Source organism: Equus quagga, chromosome 2, assembly GCF_021613505.1.
Source record: "Equus quagga isolate Etosha38 chromosome 2, UCLA_HA_Equagga_1.0, whole genome shotgun sequence".
NCBI classification, from domain to species: domain Eukaryota; kingdom Metazoa; phylum Chordata; class Mammalia; order Perissodactyla; family Equidae; genus Equus; species Equus quagga.
In genome coordinates this window covers 95,318,568-95,335,684 of record NC_060268.1, presented here as the reverse complement: position 1 = coordinate 95,335,684, position 17,117 = coordinate 95,318,568, and the positions used below count along the sequence as shown (strand labels likewise).

The 17,117-nt window shown below is 45.4% G+C and overlaps 1 protein-coding gene across 1 annotated transcript; it reads left to right on the top strand.

Annotated features, from left to right (window-relative positions):
• Window positions 1–13,648: 13,648 nt before the first annotated feature.
• On the top strand, window positions 13,649–15,224 carry LOC124235174 (uncharacterized). The gene is made up of 2 exons (XM_046652783.1): window positions 13,649–14,616; window positions 15,124–15,224. The coding sequence occupies exons 1-2, from the start codon at window positions 13,719–13,721 to the stop codon at window positions 15,222–15,224; spliced, it is 999 nt and encodes a 332-aa protein (XP_046508739.1). The 5' UTR covers window positions 13,649–13,718.
• The last annotated feature ends 1,893 nt before the right edge of the window (window positions 15,225–17,117 follow it).

Sequence of the window (17,117 nt, the reverse complement as noted above, 5' to 3'; positions counted from 1 at the left end):
AAGACTGGCCCTGAGCTAGCATCTATGCCCGTGTTCCTCTACTTTACACATGGGACGCCTACCACAGCATGGCTTTTGCCAAGCGGTGCCATGTCCACACCCAGGATCCAAACCAGTGAACCTCGTGCCATCGAAGCAGATCGTGTGCACTTAACTGCTGTGCCACCGGGCCAGCCCCTATTCTTATTTGTTTTTATAACTGGTTTAGAACATTATATAAATTTCAGGTGTTCATCATTATATTTTGATTTCTGTGTAGATTACATCATGTTCGCCACCCAGAGACTAATTACCATCCATCACCACACACATGTGCCTAATTGCCCCCGTCGCCCTCCTCCCTCCCCGCTTCCCCTCTGGTAACCACCAATCCAGTCTCTGTCTCTAAGTGTTTGTTGTTGTTTTTACCTTCTAGTTATAACTGAGATCATACGGTATTTAACTTTCTCCCTCTGACTTATTTCACTCAGCATAATACCCTCAAGGTCCATCCGTGTTGTCACAAATGGCCGGATTTCATCATTTCTTATGGCTGAGTAGTATTCCATTATGTATAAATACCACATCTTCTTTATCCATTCATCCCTTGATGGGCACCTAGGTTGCTTCCATGTCTTCGTCGTTGTGAATAATGCTGTGGTGAACACAGGGGTGCACGTATCTTTATGCCTTTGTGTTTTCAAGTTCTTTGGATAAATACCCAGCAGTGGGATAGCTGGATCGTATGGTATTTCTATTCTTAAGTTTTTGAGGAATCTCTAGACTGTTTTCCATAGTGGCTGCATCAGTTTGCATTCCCACCAGCAGTGTATGAGGGTTCCCTTCTCTCCACATCCTCTCCAATACTTGTTATTTCTTGTCTTGTTAATTATAGCCATTCTGAGGGCCTGAGGTGATATCTCATTGTAGTTCTGAATTTCCCTAATAATTTAGTGATGTTGAAGATCTTTTTTTTTTTTTTTTTTTTTGCTGAGGTAGATTTGCCCTGAGCTAACATCTGTGCCAATCTACCTCTATTTTGTATGTGGGTCACCACCACACCATGGTCACCGACGAGTGGTATAGTCTGTGACCAGGAACCAAACCCAGGCCGCCGAAGCAGAGCATGCTGAATTTAACCACGAGGCTGGCCCCAACGTTGACCATCTTTTCATGTGCCTGTGGGCCATTTGCATATCTTCTTTGGGAAAAGTCTGTTCAGATCCTCTGACCATTTTTCAATTGTTTGTTTCTTTGTTGTTGAGATGTATGAGTTCTTTGTAAATTTTGGATATTAACCCCTTATCTGGTACATGGATTGCAATTATTTTCTCCCAGTTGTTAGGTTTCTTTCCATTTTGTTGATCATTTCCTTTGCCATGCAAAAGATTTTACTCTGATGTAGTCCCATTTGTTCATTTTTTCTTTTGTTTCCCTTGCCTGGTCGGACGTGGTATTTTGAAAATGTGCTGCTAAGACTGATGTCAAAGAGCATACTGCCTATGTTTTCTTCTAAAAGTTTCATGGTTTCAGGTCTTACATTCAAGTCTTTAATCCGTTTTGAGTTAATTTTTGTGCATGGTGTAAGACAATGGTCTACACTTTCATTCTTTTGCACATGGCTGTCCAGTTTTTCCAACACCATTTATTGAAGAGCCTTTCCTTTCTCCATTGTATGTTCTTGGCTCCCTTGTTGAAAATTAGCTGTTCATACGTGTGTGGGTTTATTTCTGAGCTTTCAATTCTGTTCCATTGATCTGTGTGTCTGTTTTTGTACCAGTACCATGCTGTTTTGATTGCTATAGCTTTATAGTATATTTTGAAGTCAAGGATTGTGATGCCTCCAGCTTTGTTCTTTTTTCTCAGGATTGCTCTGGCTATTTGGGGTCTTTTCTTGTTCTATATAAATTTTAGGATTCTTTGTTCTATTTCCATGATGAATGTCATTGGGATTCTGATAGGGATTGCATTGAATCTGTAGATTGCCTTAGGTAATATGAACATTTTACCTATGTTTATTATTCCAACACATGAGCATGGAATCTCTTTCCATTTCTCTATGTCATTATCAATTTCTTTCAGTAATGTCTTATAGTTTTCAGTGTACTGGTCTTTCACCTCTTTGGTTAAATTTATTTCTGGATATTTTATTCTTTTTGTTATTATTGTAAATGGGATTGTAATCTTGAGTTCTCTTTCCGTTAGTTCATCATTAGAGTACAGAAATGCAACTGATTTTTGTAAGTTGATTTTGTATCCTGCAACTTTGCTGTAGTTGTTGATTATTTCTAATAGTTTTCTGATGGATTCTTTAGGGTTTTCTACATATAATCATGTCATCCACAAACAGTGAGAGTGTCACTTCTTCCTTTCCAATTTAGATCCCTTTTATTTCTTTTTCTTGCCTAATTGCTGTGGCCAAAACCTCCAGTACTGGTTGAATAGGAGTGGTGATAGTGGGCAGCCTTGTCTTGTTCCTGTTCTTGGAGGGGTGGCTATCAGTTTTTCACTGTTAAGTATGATGTTGGCTGTGAGTTTGTGATATATGGTCTTTTTTATCTTGAGGTACTTTTCCTTCTATACCCACTTTACTGAGAGTTTTTATCATAAATGGATGTTGGATCTTGTCAAATGCTTTCTCTGTGTCTATTGAGATGATCATGTGATTTCTATTCCTCATTTTGTTAATGTGATGTATCATGTTGATTGACTTGTGAATGTTGAACCATCCCTGCGTCCCTGGTATAAATCCCACTTGATCATGGTGTATGATCCTTTTAACGTATTGCTGTATTTAGCTTGCCAATATTTTGTTGAGGATTTTTGCATCTATGTTCATCAGCGATATTGTCCTGTAATTTTCCTTCTTTTTTAAAGATTTTATTTTTCTTTTTCTCCCCAAAGCCCCCCGGTACATAGTTGTGTATTTTTAGTTGTGGGTCCTTCTAGTTGTGGCATGTGGCATGCTGCCTCAGCATGGCTTGATGAGCAGTGCCATGTCTGTGCCCAGGACCCAAACTGGTGAAATCCTGGGCCACAGAAGCAGAGTGTGCGGACTCAACCACTCGGCCACTGTGCCCACCCCTGTAATTTTCCTTCTTTGTGTTGTCCTTGTCTGGTTTTGGTATCAGGGCGATGTTGGCCTCGTAGAATGAGCAAGGAAGCATTCTGTCTTCTTCAATTTTTTGGAATAGTTTGCAAAAGATAGGTATTAAATCTTTGAATATTTGGTAATATTCTCCAGAGAAGCCACCTGGTCCTGGACTTTTGTGTTTTGGGAGGTTTTTGATTACTGTTTCAATCTCTTTACTTGTGATTGATCTATTCAGATTCTCTATTTGTTCTTGACTCAGTTTTGGGAGGTTGTATGAGTCTAAGAATTCATTTGTTTCTTCTAGATTTTCCAGTTTGTTGGAATATAATTCTTCATAGTATTCTCTTTGTATTTCTGAGGTGTCCACTGTAATTCCTCCCCTTTCACTTCTGGTTTTATTTATTTGAGGCTTCACTCTTTCTTTCTGGGTGAGTCTAGCTAAAGTTTTGTCAATTTCTTTTATCTTTTCAAAGAACAAGCTCTTAGTTTCATTGATTTTTCTATTTGATTTTAGTCTCTATTTCACTTATTTCCACTCTGATTTTTGTTATTTCCTTCCTTCTATGGATTCTGGGCTTTGTTTTTTCTTCTTTTTCCAGTTCTTTTAGGTGCACTGTTGGATTGTTTACTTGAGATTTTTCTTGTTTGTTGAGGTAGGCCTGTATTGCTATAAACTTCTCTTTTAGTACCCCTTTTCTGTATTCTATAAATTTTGGCATGTCGTATTTCCATTTTCATTCGTCTCCACATATTTTTTGACTTCTCCTTTGATTTCTTTGTTGACTCAATAGTTGTTTAGTAGCACTTTGTTTAAGCTCCATGTAGTTGTAGCTTTTCCAGTGTTCTTTTTGTAGTTGATTTCCAGTTTCATTCTGTTGTAGCCAGAAAAGATAACTTGGTATTATTTTAATCTTAATAAATTTATTGACATTTGTTTTTGTGACCTAATGTGTGGTCAATCCTGGAGAATGTTCCATGTGCATTTGAAAAGAATGTGTAGTCTGTGGTTTTTGGATGGAATGTTCTGTATATATCTACTAAGTCTGTCTGCTCTAATGTGTCGTTTGAGGCTAGTGTTTCCTTCTTGATCCTCTGTTTGGATGATCTATCAGTTTATGTGAAGTCTCCTACTATTATTGCGTTACTGTCTGTTTCTCCTTTCATGTCTGTCAATAATTGCTTTATCTATTTAGGTGATCCTATATTGGGTGCTTAGATATTTACAAGTGTTATATCCTCTTGTTGGATTGTTGCCTTTATCACCATGTAGTACCCTTCTTTGTCTCTTGTTACAGTTTTTGTTTTAAAGTCTGTTTTGTTTGATATAAGTATTCCTATCCCAGCTTACTTTTCATTGCCATTTGCGTAGAGTATCTTTGTCCATGCCTTCATTTTCAGTTTGTGAGTGTCTTTAGGTCTGAGTGTGTCCTTTGTATGCAGCATATACATGGGTCTGGTTTTTTAATCCAGTCAGCCACACTATGCCTTTTGATTGAAGCATTTAGTCCATTGACAGTTAAAGTAGATACTGATAAGTTTGTACTTATTGCCAGCTTGTTCCTTTTTTTCTGGGTGTTTTAGTAGTTCTTCTCTGTTCCTTTCTTCTTCTCTTGCTCTCTTCACTTGTGGTTTGATGGCTTTCTTTAGTGTTATGGCTGGGTTTCTTTCTCTTAATTTTTTTTGTGTATTTATTATAGGTTTTTGGTTTGTGATTATCATGAGGTTCATATATAATAACTTATGTATATAGCAATCTATATTGAGTTGATGGTCTCTTTAGTTTGATCTCTTTCTAAAAGCTCCACTCTTTTGCTCCCCTCCTGCTACATTTTATATTTTTGATATCATATTTGACCTCTTTTTTGTGTGTATCCATTAATCTCTTATCATGGAAATAGATAATTTTAGTACTTTTGTCTTTTGACCTTCAGATTATCTTCATGGGTGGTTGATCTGTTGCTATCTTTGCTGTATATTTGCCTTTACCAGTGATTTTTTTTTGATGTTTTTCTTATTCCTATTTGTAGTCTTTTCTTTTCCACTTAAATAAGTCCCTTTAGTGTTTCTTGTAAGGCTGGTTTCTTGGTGATAAACTTCCATAGTTTTTGCTTGTCTTAGAAACTATTTCTCCTTCCATTCTGAATGATAACCTTGCAGGGGAGAGTATTTCTTGGCTGTAGATTTTTTCCTTTCAGCTCTTTAAATATACGGTGCCACTCCCTTCTAGCCTGTAAGGGTTTTGCTGAGAAGTCAGCTGATAGCCTTATGGGGTTTCTTTTGTATGTCACTTGTTGCCTTTCTCTTGCGGCTTTTAGGATTCTTTCTTTATCTTTAATTTTGGACATTTTTAATTACAGTGTATCTTGGTGTGGGCCTCTTTGGGTTTATCTTCTTTGGTGCTCTTTGTGCTTCCTGTACTTGGATGTCTGTTTCCTTCCTTAGATTAGGAAAGTTTTCAGCTATTATTTCTTTGAGTAGATTCTCTGCTCCTTTGTCTCTCTCTTCTCCTCCTGGGATGCCTATAATATGGATGTTAGTGCTCTTGATATTGCCCCAGAGGTCCCTTAGTCCATCCTCATTCTTTTAAATTCCTTTTTCTTTTTTCTGTTCAGCTTGGGTGATTTCCTCTAGTCTTTTGTCCAGCTTACTGATCCATTCTTCTGCATCATCTACTCTGCTCTCAATTCCCTCTGGTGAATTTTTCGTTTCCATTATTGTATTCTTCAGTTCTGATTGGTTCTTTTTTATATCTTCCAATTCTTTGTTGACGTTCTCACTGAATTCATCCATTTTTCTCCCAAGATCAGTGAGCATTATGACTTATGAGTATTAGTTTGTAGTCTTTATCAGGCAGATTGTTTATCTCTGTTTCATTTAGTTGTCTTTCTGAGGATTTGTCCTCTTCCCTTATTTGGAACATATTCCTTGTCTCCTCGTTTTGCCTACTTCTCTGTGCTTACATCTGTGTTTTAGGCAGATCAGCTATGTCACTCGATCTTGGAGAAGTGGCCTGATGGATGAGACGCCTTATGAAGACCGTGGCTAGAATGTGGATTTTTCCTCTCCAGAAAGAATTTCTGCCTCTTCCCCCTCAGTCAGGACTGTCCCTTGTTGTGGGGGTTCTTTTTATCCAGTTTTCAGTTCTCTCTCAGGGGTGATTGTTCCAAGGGTAGTTGCAAATTTGTTGTGTCCACGGGAGGAAGTGGGTTCAGTGTCTGCCTATGCCGCCATCTTCCCAGAAATCCATGCCATACAGTCTGAATCAACATGCTGTGCCTTCTTCCCTCAAAAGTATTAGCACTAACCATGTCTCAGGCACTGTCCTAAGTACTTATACTATGTTCGTGTATTTATTTCTTACAGTGGCCCTATTACTTCTGTTATGGAAGAAAAAGAAAGGAAGGCTCACTAGGGAAAGTGGGAGGGACGCATCAAGTGCTAACTGCACAATCGCTGAACCTGTGATGTGAAGATACGGTGACCAACGGGTTCTGGTTTTAGCACCAAAACCTGCATCTCAGGAGCCCAGGACAAACCAGGGTGGTTGGTCACCCCATATAAAGGGCTAGTACACAGCAGCTGGTGCAGGCAAGCTAAAAACCCAAACAGGTAACTCAAGCAAGAGGAGATACAACTGGCAAATAAAAATAATGATACATGCTCAACCTTCCTAGTTAAATGTAACAATGAGGTTCAATGTGTAACAAATGAATAAACATTTCAAATAATATTAATAACGACAGTCAGCCCACAGGCTTTGGGAAACTGTACACTCATCTTTTGTTGGTGGCATTGATGAAAGCATTGGATGAATTACTGTGCAGTTATTAAACAGATGAAGTTTGTGTAGCAACATAGAAACACTTAGTGTATGAGGCTAAGTAAGAACAGCTGAGTTCAGAACCAGGCCCACGCTGTGTTTACCACAACATAATGCGGCTGCACAAACGTCACCAGGGCCTGGAAAAGGACTTGGAAAAATAAAAACATCTGAAGTGTTCAGGGGAAAAACTGTAGTGACTTTTTTCTCCCCTTTTCCCCTGATTTCCATTGTTGCTGCTTCATTTGTTTTGTAACAAATGCAAAGAAAGGGCAACACCCACTTTGACCCACTTTTCTGTCTTTATTGGGCCTGCGGCTCAGTGTCAGCTCTGCCTGTCCTCACTCCCTGGGTGACTCCAGGCTGAGCACATCTCCTTCCTCCACACCCCTCGGCTCTTGTTTCCTCTGTCCTGTGGCCCTCATCAGGCTCCACCACTAACTGGGTTGTACTTTGGGGCCTGAAGGGAGAGAACCATGGCCCATCCCCCTTTGTGTTCACTCCACGTGTCTGACAGCCGATTGCCACTAAAGAAATATTGGTTGAATTCCACCCTTTGATTTCCTCTTTCTAGTTTCTCTGTCTGCAAGAGGCAGGTGTGAAAATGGAAGCCTGGGTGAGGTTTAAAAGTCCTGAAATGTCTCAAAGCTGTTGGAAGAGAGATGATGAGGTGGGGGATTTTCTGGGTAATTTAGAGGTCCTCACAGGGGAGGCTGGAAAGACAAAGGCAAAATACCAGTCAGTTCTGAGGAGGCTCCACAGACCCACAGGTGTGCATGCTGGGACCTTGCAGAGGATGGAAACTTCCGGGGTTGGAAGTGACCTCAGACACAAGAGTTCGACCTCTCATTGTATAGATGGAGGAACTGAGGTCAGTGAGGGGGCAACAGACCCGTAGAGACTTAGTCACAGCGCTTGCTCAGCCCTGTGGCCCTTCCACTTCTCCACAGGCCAGCTTCATCAACAGCAGCTGCTGTCCTTCTGGCCTGCCAAGGTACGGGAAATTTCCATCCTCCGTGAGTCAGTCGTTCCCTTTGGGAGTGGCATTTTGATCTGAGGAGGGTGTACTAAATATTGGTTCAATTTCCTGAAAGGGGGTAACTCAGGAACCCATTGTGGGCCGTCATTGTCTCAGGCTGGGTCACTCAGTCTAAAGATCTAGCCCTAAACCAGGCCTTGGTGGAGATGCGAGAAAAGATGGATGGCTTTTTATGGAGAGCAAGGGGCTCAGGAAAGAATCCCAGAGTAGTTGGACTTGGATGGTTGAGGGGTGGGATGAAGGTAGTGAGAGCCAGACCATGGTAGCAGGTGTAAGAAAACAGGGTGAAGGGCCGGCCCAGTGGCACAGTGGTTAAGTGTGCATGTTCGGCTTTGGTGACCCAGGGTTTGCCTGTTCAGATCCCAGGTGTGGACATGGCACCACTTGGCAAGCCATGCTGTGGTAGGCATCCTACACATAAAGTAGAGGAAGATGGGCACGGGTGTTAGCTCAGGGCCAGTCTTCCTCAGCAAAAAAGAGGAGGACTGGCAGCAGATGTTAGCTCAGGGCTAATCTTCCTAAAGAGAAAAAAAAAAACAAAGAAAGAAAGAAAACAGGGCGGTCAGAAGGAGAACGTCCCAGGGGCCTCTTCCATGGACGAACCCACAATCCTCTTGAGAGCTGGTTCCCTCAACCATAAAATCAGATAATGACACCTGCCATCTCTACCAGTTATTGTGAGGATCAGAGGAGATGAGGTCACAGCACTTTACAGCTGGCAGAAGCCATCTCATGCCCTCTGGGTAAAGGGGCGGCCGGGCCAGAGAAGAGAGGTGTCCAGCCCAACGTCACCTGGCACGTCAGGGCCAAAGCGGTGGCTACAGCACCATCTGCTCCCTCCAGTCCAAGTGTCTGATGATGGATACGACAGTTGTTTGATAACTGCAAAAGTGATAATGATGCTCATTGAACTCAGGCAATCATCCTAAGTGGCCAAGATTTTATGACCCCCCGATGAACAGCTGAGCTTTGAACAAGAGCGCTCAGAAATCACCCATCTGAGAGCTGCCTCCTCCTCTCCCAGGTCCCAGACTTCCACCCTCCCACTCTATCCTAGACTGGACAGCATTTCCCACTCTTTGGGTGTGAGGGCCCAGCCCTCGCTGGCACAGCACACAGACCCCCAGGACACACTGTGGGAAGTGGAGCACAGGAGGGCAGGGAAGCCCAAAGTGAAAGAAGGGCTGGGTGTTGGTGCAAAAACAGAGGGGAAAGCACCTCCTGGACCACTAAAATGACCATCACTGCCTATGGGCAGGCCTCCCATGAACGAAAACCCACTGAATCTTCTCAAGAACTCCGTGAATTCCCATTTTACAGAAGAGGAAACCAAGACACGCTGTGGTTAAGTAACTTGTCGCAATTCTCACAGCTAAGACCTACTTGAGCCAAGATTTGACCCTGGGCTTGAGGATGCCAAGAGACCCTGAACTTTACCGTCACAATCTGGTGACACTAAAGTTCCAGCGAGATGCCCATCGCCGACGTTGTGTCATCTGGCAAAAACAGAGCTAAAGGAGGTGGCGAAAGCCTGGTCCCACCCCCAGCTCGGCTATTAATGCTCTGACTAAACCAACCAGGCATTGAGACTGTCTCTGGATCTTAGCTTGCAGTCAAGTGGGGCAGGTGGGGATAGCAGTGGGTGAATCTAAGAGCGCCTTCAACTCCAATGTGAAAAATCTTCCTGTTAAATCAAGAGTTTTCCCAACACCATGATGTGGTCCTCTGCTTAGGTCAGCAGAGAGAAAACGGAGAGGAAGTCTGAGGCTTCCAAACTGGAGAAAAGTCGTTTTGCCAAATATTTTCAAAGATGAAGAGAACTCGTCAAAAACAATGGAGGCATTTTCTTTCATTTCCAAAGGAAATGATTCAACTTAAGCAAAGGTCACTAATGAAAGAGTTGAGTTCGTTCACGTTACAAACATCAGCGATTCCGCAATCTTCTCGGCCAGCTGGAGAGAGGGCCTGGGCTTCTGCTCTGTGTGTGTGTGCGTGTTCCTTCTTCAGGCTTCTTCTCAAAACTACCTTTCTTTTTAAGACGATGGTTTTCAAATCTGGTTGCATTAGAATCACCTAGAAAACTTTAAAAAGATAGCCAATGACTGGCCCTCCTTCCAGGCAACTGAATGGAGATCACACTTCAAGGTCTAGGCATCAGGATTGTTTGCAAACAGAAGTCTGCCCCAGCAGCTCTCGTGAGACATCAGGGTCGGAGACCCAGTGACTCTCACATTTTAGCCCTCGGCATAACCTGGAGAGCATGTTACAGACTGATGGCTCCGGTCTCTTATTCTGTAGGTCTGGGGCGGGGTCTGGGGTGGGGCTCAATAACTCACGTTTCTAACAAGTTCACAGGGAATGATGCTGCCAGCCTCAACCCGCTCTGAGAACCGCTGTTGTAAACCGCGTCTGGCGTTCTAGAGCCTCTCGCGTTCGGTGGAGCAGAGGTGCTCAGCCCTGGCTGCACGTTGGAGTCCTTCAGGGACATCCCGATGCGCCAGCAGCACCTCAAACCACCTGGATCATGACCTCTTGGGGTGGGACAAGTCTTTTTCAAAGCTCCTCAGGGAATTCGGACATGCTGCTAGGCAGAGATCCACTGCCATCGACACACACGCAGGCACATGAGCTCACACTCACAATCACGAGCGAGACTGGAAACGCTTATTTCTATTTCACATGGAGGAAAGTGAGGATCAGAAGGACTAAGGCCAGGCAGCTGGAAGGCAGAGAGGCTGGGATTTGAATCCAGACCCCCGACTCCTCGTCCCACGCTCTTTCTTTCTACACTACACACAGCCTGTCTCACACCTGCCAACTTGGAGCAGCCTGAGACCCAGAACAAGCAAGGTAATCGGTGTGGGACTGAGATGGGAGCCAGCCTAAGGAGACAGGGCCATCAGCAAGGCACTCAGCCTAACAAGATTGGCCCTAACCCATCGGCAGGCTGGGAGAATCAGACAGAGGCCTCCAAGAACCACATTCCGCAGCCTCTGGACTCTCCCGGGCTCAAGCATGTGCCCAAGCACCCAGGAGTTCACTGAAGGTGACCCTGGCCCCATCAGCATAGTAAGATGATACCCAGGGGTGGAGAGCCAGCGTGCTCATGAACCATGCGTCGTGTGTAGTAGTAGCTATGTGACAGCGCAGCCGTGAGCACAGCCCCCCTACCTGCTGTGATGAAAGACACAGCCCCTGCCCCAGCCTGATAAAAACCCCGCAGTGTGGCTATTCCGAGAAGCACTCCCCTCTCTCTCTCTCTTCTTCCCTTTCCACGATTGGCTACCTTATGCACAAGCTAATAAAATTTCTATCTTCTCACTCTTGCTCATTATCTCTCAATTTCTATCCTGGGGGACGACAAGGACCCAATGCACTTGTAACAGGGCGATGGTTCTGGTCACAGGAAAGCAAAGAAGGAGAGCAGAGTATGCCATCCTGAAGTATGCCTCTTTGGCATAAGGATTATCTTGACCCCATCGTTTTTAAGAAACCACAGACACTGGAAAATCTCGGAAACCGGGGTACAATTTGTCTTTTTGTGAAGGAAATGTACGGTTATAAGGAAATCTCCATTTGTAAGGGTGTCTCCCTCTCTGCTCCAGGAAGAGAAGCATGACTCTCAATCTCCAGAATTTCTTTATCCCTGGGGAAGGCACAGACTTAAGTGTCCACAACCACCTTACCCTTGTTACTGGGCAGTGGCTTACACACCTGACTGCATGTCGCCTCACCTGAAGTGCCACTAAGGCCTGAGTCCACTGAATTATTATTATGACTTTATTGGTTTGGGGTGTGACCTGGGAACCAGGACTTCCAAAAATTTCCCCTTAAAAAATATCTCTTTTAGGGGCTGGCCCCATGGCCAGGCGGTTAAGTTTGCGCGCTCCACTTTGGCGGCCCAGGGTTTCGCTGGTTCGGATCCTGGGGGCAGACGTGGCACCGCTCATCAGGCCACGCTGAGGAAGCATCCCACATGGCACGACTAGAAGGACCCACAACTAAAAATATACACAACTATGTACCTGGGGGCTTTGGGGAGAAAAAGGAAAAATAAGATCTTTAAAAAAAAATCTCTTTCATATATATGTATATTTCATACACATATACACACACATACATGCATTTAATACAATAGGATCATACTAATGTACATACAATTTATTTTTAAATTTGAATGTTTTTACTTTATTAAGTAAGATTATTCTACAGTTTTATATGCCAGTAGGTACTCACTGACAGGATTATTTTAATCCGCTATTTAGACATTTTAAATGTATTATTACATTTAGTCTAAACTGTACATTTAGTACATTTTATATGTATCTTAGATATTTAAATATCTAAAGAGTATTTCATATTGTGAATTTACAATAGTTTATTTAACGTCATTCTATTGTTAGATACACAGGTTCTTTAACTTTTTCACTATCATAAATAACACTCTAATAAACAATTCATTACATAATTTACTTTGTGCCCATCAATAATTATTTCCTGAGAATCATTGGTTATCATCACATTAAACTTTGTCAACATGGGGAGAAGATGGCATTTCAATATCGTGACTTTCAGTTCCTTTTAAAACAACCATTTAGTGGTGGAGCTGAGCATTCGCATACACTCACGGCTGTATTATGTTTTGTTTCAGCAACTTATGGTCTTTTCTCTGAAGCGTCTCTGAGTCCTTTGTCCTCTGCATCCAGAGCGGAAGCTGGTTTTATGGACATTCCCTGCTCCTGACGAAGATGTTTGCTCTGGTCTTTTTTCAGAGGCTGATGACCGAGTTTTGGATTGACGTTCTAGCCCTTCTTCGACAGCACCTTGACGTACCTTCGGACCTGGCATTGAAACCAGCAGGGAGTTAGTCATCGATGACTAAGTAGCCAGGAACTAAAAGTTTTTTCCTTTTTGCAATTACTGACTATAGCTTTTAGCTGTTTAACCCACCCATTGTTAACTGTGCTGTTTAGGCAATATGCAGTCTCACTCCCACTAGGCTCCTATAGATAAGATTTCCCTGGAGCCTGGGTCACCACGGCAATGGGTGTGTGAGCTGTTTTTCAGGAATTAGAACCCCTTGTCCACTTCAGGCTGGCTGAGATCACCAACCCAGCAAGTGGGCCCACACAGATGTTGGATAGACTTCAAGAGGCTAAAAACTCCACCTTCAGATCATGCTAACGCCGCCATTCTGTGAACATGGGTCCTGTGAAGAGGCATGAAGTCTGACTACACTTGCGCAGACCATCAATGACCTCACCTCTCCTCACCTCCAATCACCCATCTCCACATTTCAGACCACCTTGCCCCCATCCCATAAATACCCCTGAGTCCCTATTTTCAGGGAAGGGGATTTGAGGTTCATGCTCCTGCTTCCTCACATGGCTGCCCTGTGATTAAACCCTCTCTCTGCTGCAATCTCATCATCTCAGTGTTTGGCTTTCAGGGCAGCGGGCAAAGACGAACCTGGTGTGGTAACAGCATTCCACTGGTGGGCTGCTTCTGGGAGCGCCCGAAGATGCTGGAAGCTGGAGCCCACTGCAACACTGGAGCGACTCAAACAGGAACAGGAAAAACAGAAAGGAGGTCCTTCCTCCCCTCCTCCCCCTCTTCACTTTCTCTCTAATGCCTCCTTTTGGCAAAACCTAAAAGGATCTGGCAAGGGATGTGGGAAATGTAGTTTGCAGAGTCCCCACCCCAGCTCCATTAGGCAGCAAATATTAGGGTGGATCCACGAGCAGCATATAGAAGGGTGAGACAAAAGGGCACAGGCCCCTTGGGAAATGACTCACCTGGGTTTTATCTCCCGTCCCTCTCTCTGTGCTCATGACCCTCTGTGTTCCCCTCACGAGAATCATTCATTCCTCGTGCTGCTGGGCTCCCCTGGGTACGATCCGCCTCATTGTCACTGGGATGCTTTTGTCATAAGTGGCCCACTCACACGCACTCTCTCACAGCCTATTCACTTCCTGGTTTTGGAAGAAGATTCTATCAAGCCCTGCCAACTTGCCGGTAACTCCAGATGGCAAAACAACCTGCGCCAAACGGGAAGTGAAACGTTATTCCCACCATACCTACAGGACACAATGAGACTGAACTTGCCCTTTGGAGAATTCTCATATAATAACTTCCTGACTTCCTGTCACCAGAACGTCATGTCGCACACAACTATGGCTTCCCTCGTCCCGCTGAGCCTTTGTGTTATGGTCATTCTAGCCACAGGACATGGCCACCCTGTAGCCAAGAGCAGTAGGAATGTGCTGACCAGCCTTGGGTTCATCTGGAGAGGAGGTGCTCATCTGGTTCTCCTCCAGGACGTGCGCTGGGTTTGCTCCTTCAGGAAGGAGACTGAGGTCATAAACCCAGTGGCTTTCCAGTCCACCTGCTTCTCACGTGTGCCAATTCCATCTTTCCTACTCCTCATTCTGTCCCGCTGCCCCCCACTCTGTGTTGCAGCAGACCGCCCTGGAGATCCAGAAACCAGAGATGCCAGGGAGCGGGTGGCGCCACTCAGAGCACCACAGCCAGCTTCACACGTAGATCTCTGGGGGAGTTCACCGGATGAGCAGTCTGGGAACCGACTCCAGTATCTGAAAAGTCTCCGCAAGGACACAGCTTCCCACCAGCAGAAGTGGAGAGACCTCAGTCCTGCCACATCCATGAGGGAGACCCAAGGAAAAGGTAATGGAGACTTAACTCGGTGACCTTGTGCCTCCTTCCCTGCCCTTGCACGTTTTCTTCTCCCCTCGCCCCTGGGAATCATCTCGCAGCCTGCCTTCTCAACCCTCCTACTCTGTATTGCTCATTCACTGTTGTTGACCCTTCGCTTCAGATTCCTTTCCTGTCTTTTGCTTTCTCCTTGAGACTCAACCTTGGATCTTCCTCCACTTCCATGCCTACCTCACCCGGGACTAGCTCACCAAGACCCATTCAGCTACACTAGAATCTCCCCTCTGGAACCCTCACCTCTGTTCACTGGGGCCACTCTGACCTGCAGAGCGACCTCTTCCTCAAGTGCTTTCATTCATTCCCTTTCCGCAGATTTGCCCTGCTTGACTCACACAGGGGTGTTCTCTGACTGTTCAAGGCCCTGCTGGAGGAGCTGGAGGGGTGGTTTTGAAGGAGGAGGATTTGTCTGGGCAGGAGAGAGCTCCATTTTTCACCATCATCTGTCTTCCCTCCCCCCAGCAGGAAGTGATGGGAACAGCAGGAAACGCCACAGCAGAGCCATGACCCCCCAGCCCGCCCATCCACCACCCGTCTCAGCAGCCAGCCAAGGGCTCTTGTAGGCGGCTATGATGAGTAAAAGCTGAGGTTCCAGGGCACCAGGGGCCTCGTTTCAGCACTGAGACCCTCTGCCCAGAAGACGTGTTCTTCTTCCAGACTGCCAAGCACCTGCAGGAGCCGTTACCGTCAACAGACACTCATTGGTCCTTTGGTTTTTCTCTGATGCCTCCACTGGAAGCGGCCAGGTAGACTCTGCTCTGGGTTTGTTATGAAAACAGTCGTAGAAACCTCCACGCAACAAATTCTATTCAGAATTCAGTGCCAGAGAAAGTCTGTTCTTGCCTCAAGAAGGTGTGCTTCTGCTCTGTTAATAAAAAGAAGGATGAGATACCCGTCTTTGCTCTCCCTGGGGTAGACTGAACCGGGAGTAATGACAGAATGGGAGGGACTCCAGCACCGGCTTCACGGTCTATTCAGAGTCCCCGGGCAGGGTCTCCTTCTGTGCTTGTGAACAGAGCCCCCCATCACCATCACTGCCTCTTCCGTTGAGGTTGGCTCCAGGCTCTGTGCAGGACAAATGATTACGGGGAATACTAAAGCACAAAGAACCTCGGCATCAGCAGGGTGTGAAAAGGGGAGGAGAGAGTCTCCCATTATCAGTGCTCCCTGTTTGTTGGCTTAGCCATTAACCAAACAAACCACGCATGAGTGCGTGAGCGAACCGAAGAACGGTCGCATGAGTCTGTATCTGTAAGGCCAATTTTCTCCAAGCTTACGCTCTGCCTGGGGTGGAATGACATACTTCCTGCCCCGGTTTAGCCACCTCAGGCCACCCAAGGCTCCACCATGCGCTCAACGCTGGTCGTTTAGGCCCTTGGCCCCATTGCCCCTCCTCCATGCTCTGTCCTCTGTGGCAGGAGGCTGGGACGTTGCCCACTGCGCTTAGATTCTGCTCGCTGGTTTGATTCTGTCCTGGGGGCCATGGCGGGTTATTGAAAGGCAGGCAGGAAGGGAAGTCCTTCCTAGTCTTTGTTCCTGCAGCCGTGGTGGGGAGGGGGTACTCCTGGGTCCCTGCTGGGGCTGCGGCCATACTGGCAGTGGGCGTGTCAGCAGTGTCTACAGCAAGGTCATATGGCAGGCAGTTTTCCAGAGCTGCGACACCATCTCGTATTCCCGCCAGTAATACATGAAGGTTCTAATTTTCTCTGTGGCTACAGTTTGACAGCGACTTGACTTACGGGTACCTAACGTGCCCTGAATGTGAGATATTTTCACTGAAAGCCCAAGACCAGAATCAGCACTGAGACGAGGTCCCGAGGATCTCGCCTCCAGGGCATGCGGCCCTGGAGGTCCGTTTCTCTGGCCTCCACACAAACTGTGGGAATGTAAATGGCCACGCTCATTTCCACGTGCAATTTCCAATTATGAAATGTCAGCTTACAGAACGTCCTTGGGGAGGACGTTTATAATAAACATTGGCTGGTTTTTATTTTGTCCTTTGAGCATTTAAACTCTTCCTATATTTGGAGAACACTGTCCCCTAGGAGGTGGAATCTGAAAATGCCACCCCTTGCTTCCCCAGGACCCCTGGAATTGCCCAGTGATGTGGACTTGGAGGAGGAGCTGGTGCTGTGCAGGGTCCACGCTTCCGACGGGAGGCAGCAGGCTCCGGGAGCACCGTCAGGAATGGCTCTGATTGCTTTCCATGTGGCCGTGTTTTCCTGTCTTCCACGCTGGGTACACTCACACTAGACACGAGGTTTCAAATCAGAAGCTTGCTGGCGGAAGTTGGATGGCACATGTGTTTGCATAGCCTGCGTGGTTGTGGAAAGACTGGGAGGTTTCACTAAAAAAAAAAAATCCAGATTTTCAGCTCATCTGACAAATCAGCAGCCCTGGCAGCCCTGGGCCAGCGTTCCACACATGGCACCACTTGGTTGGAGCCAGTAGTGCCA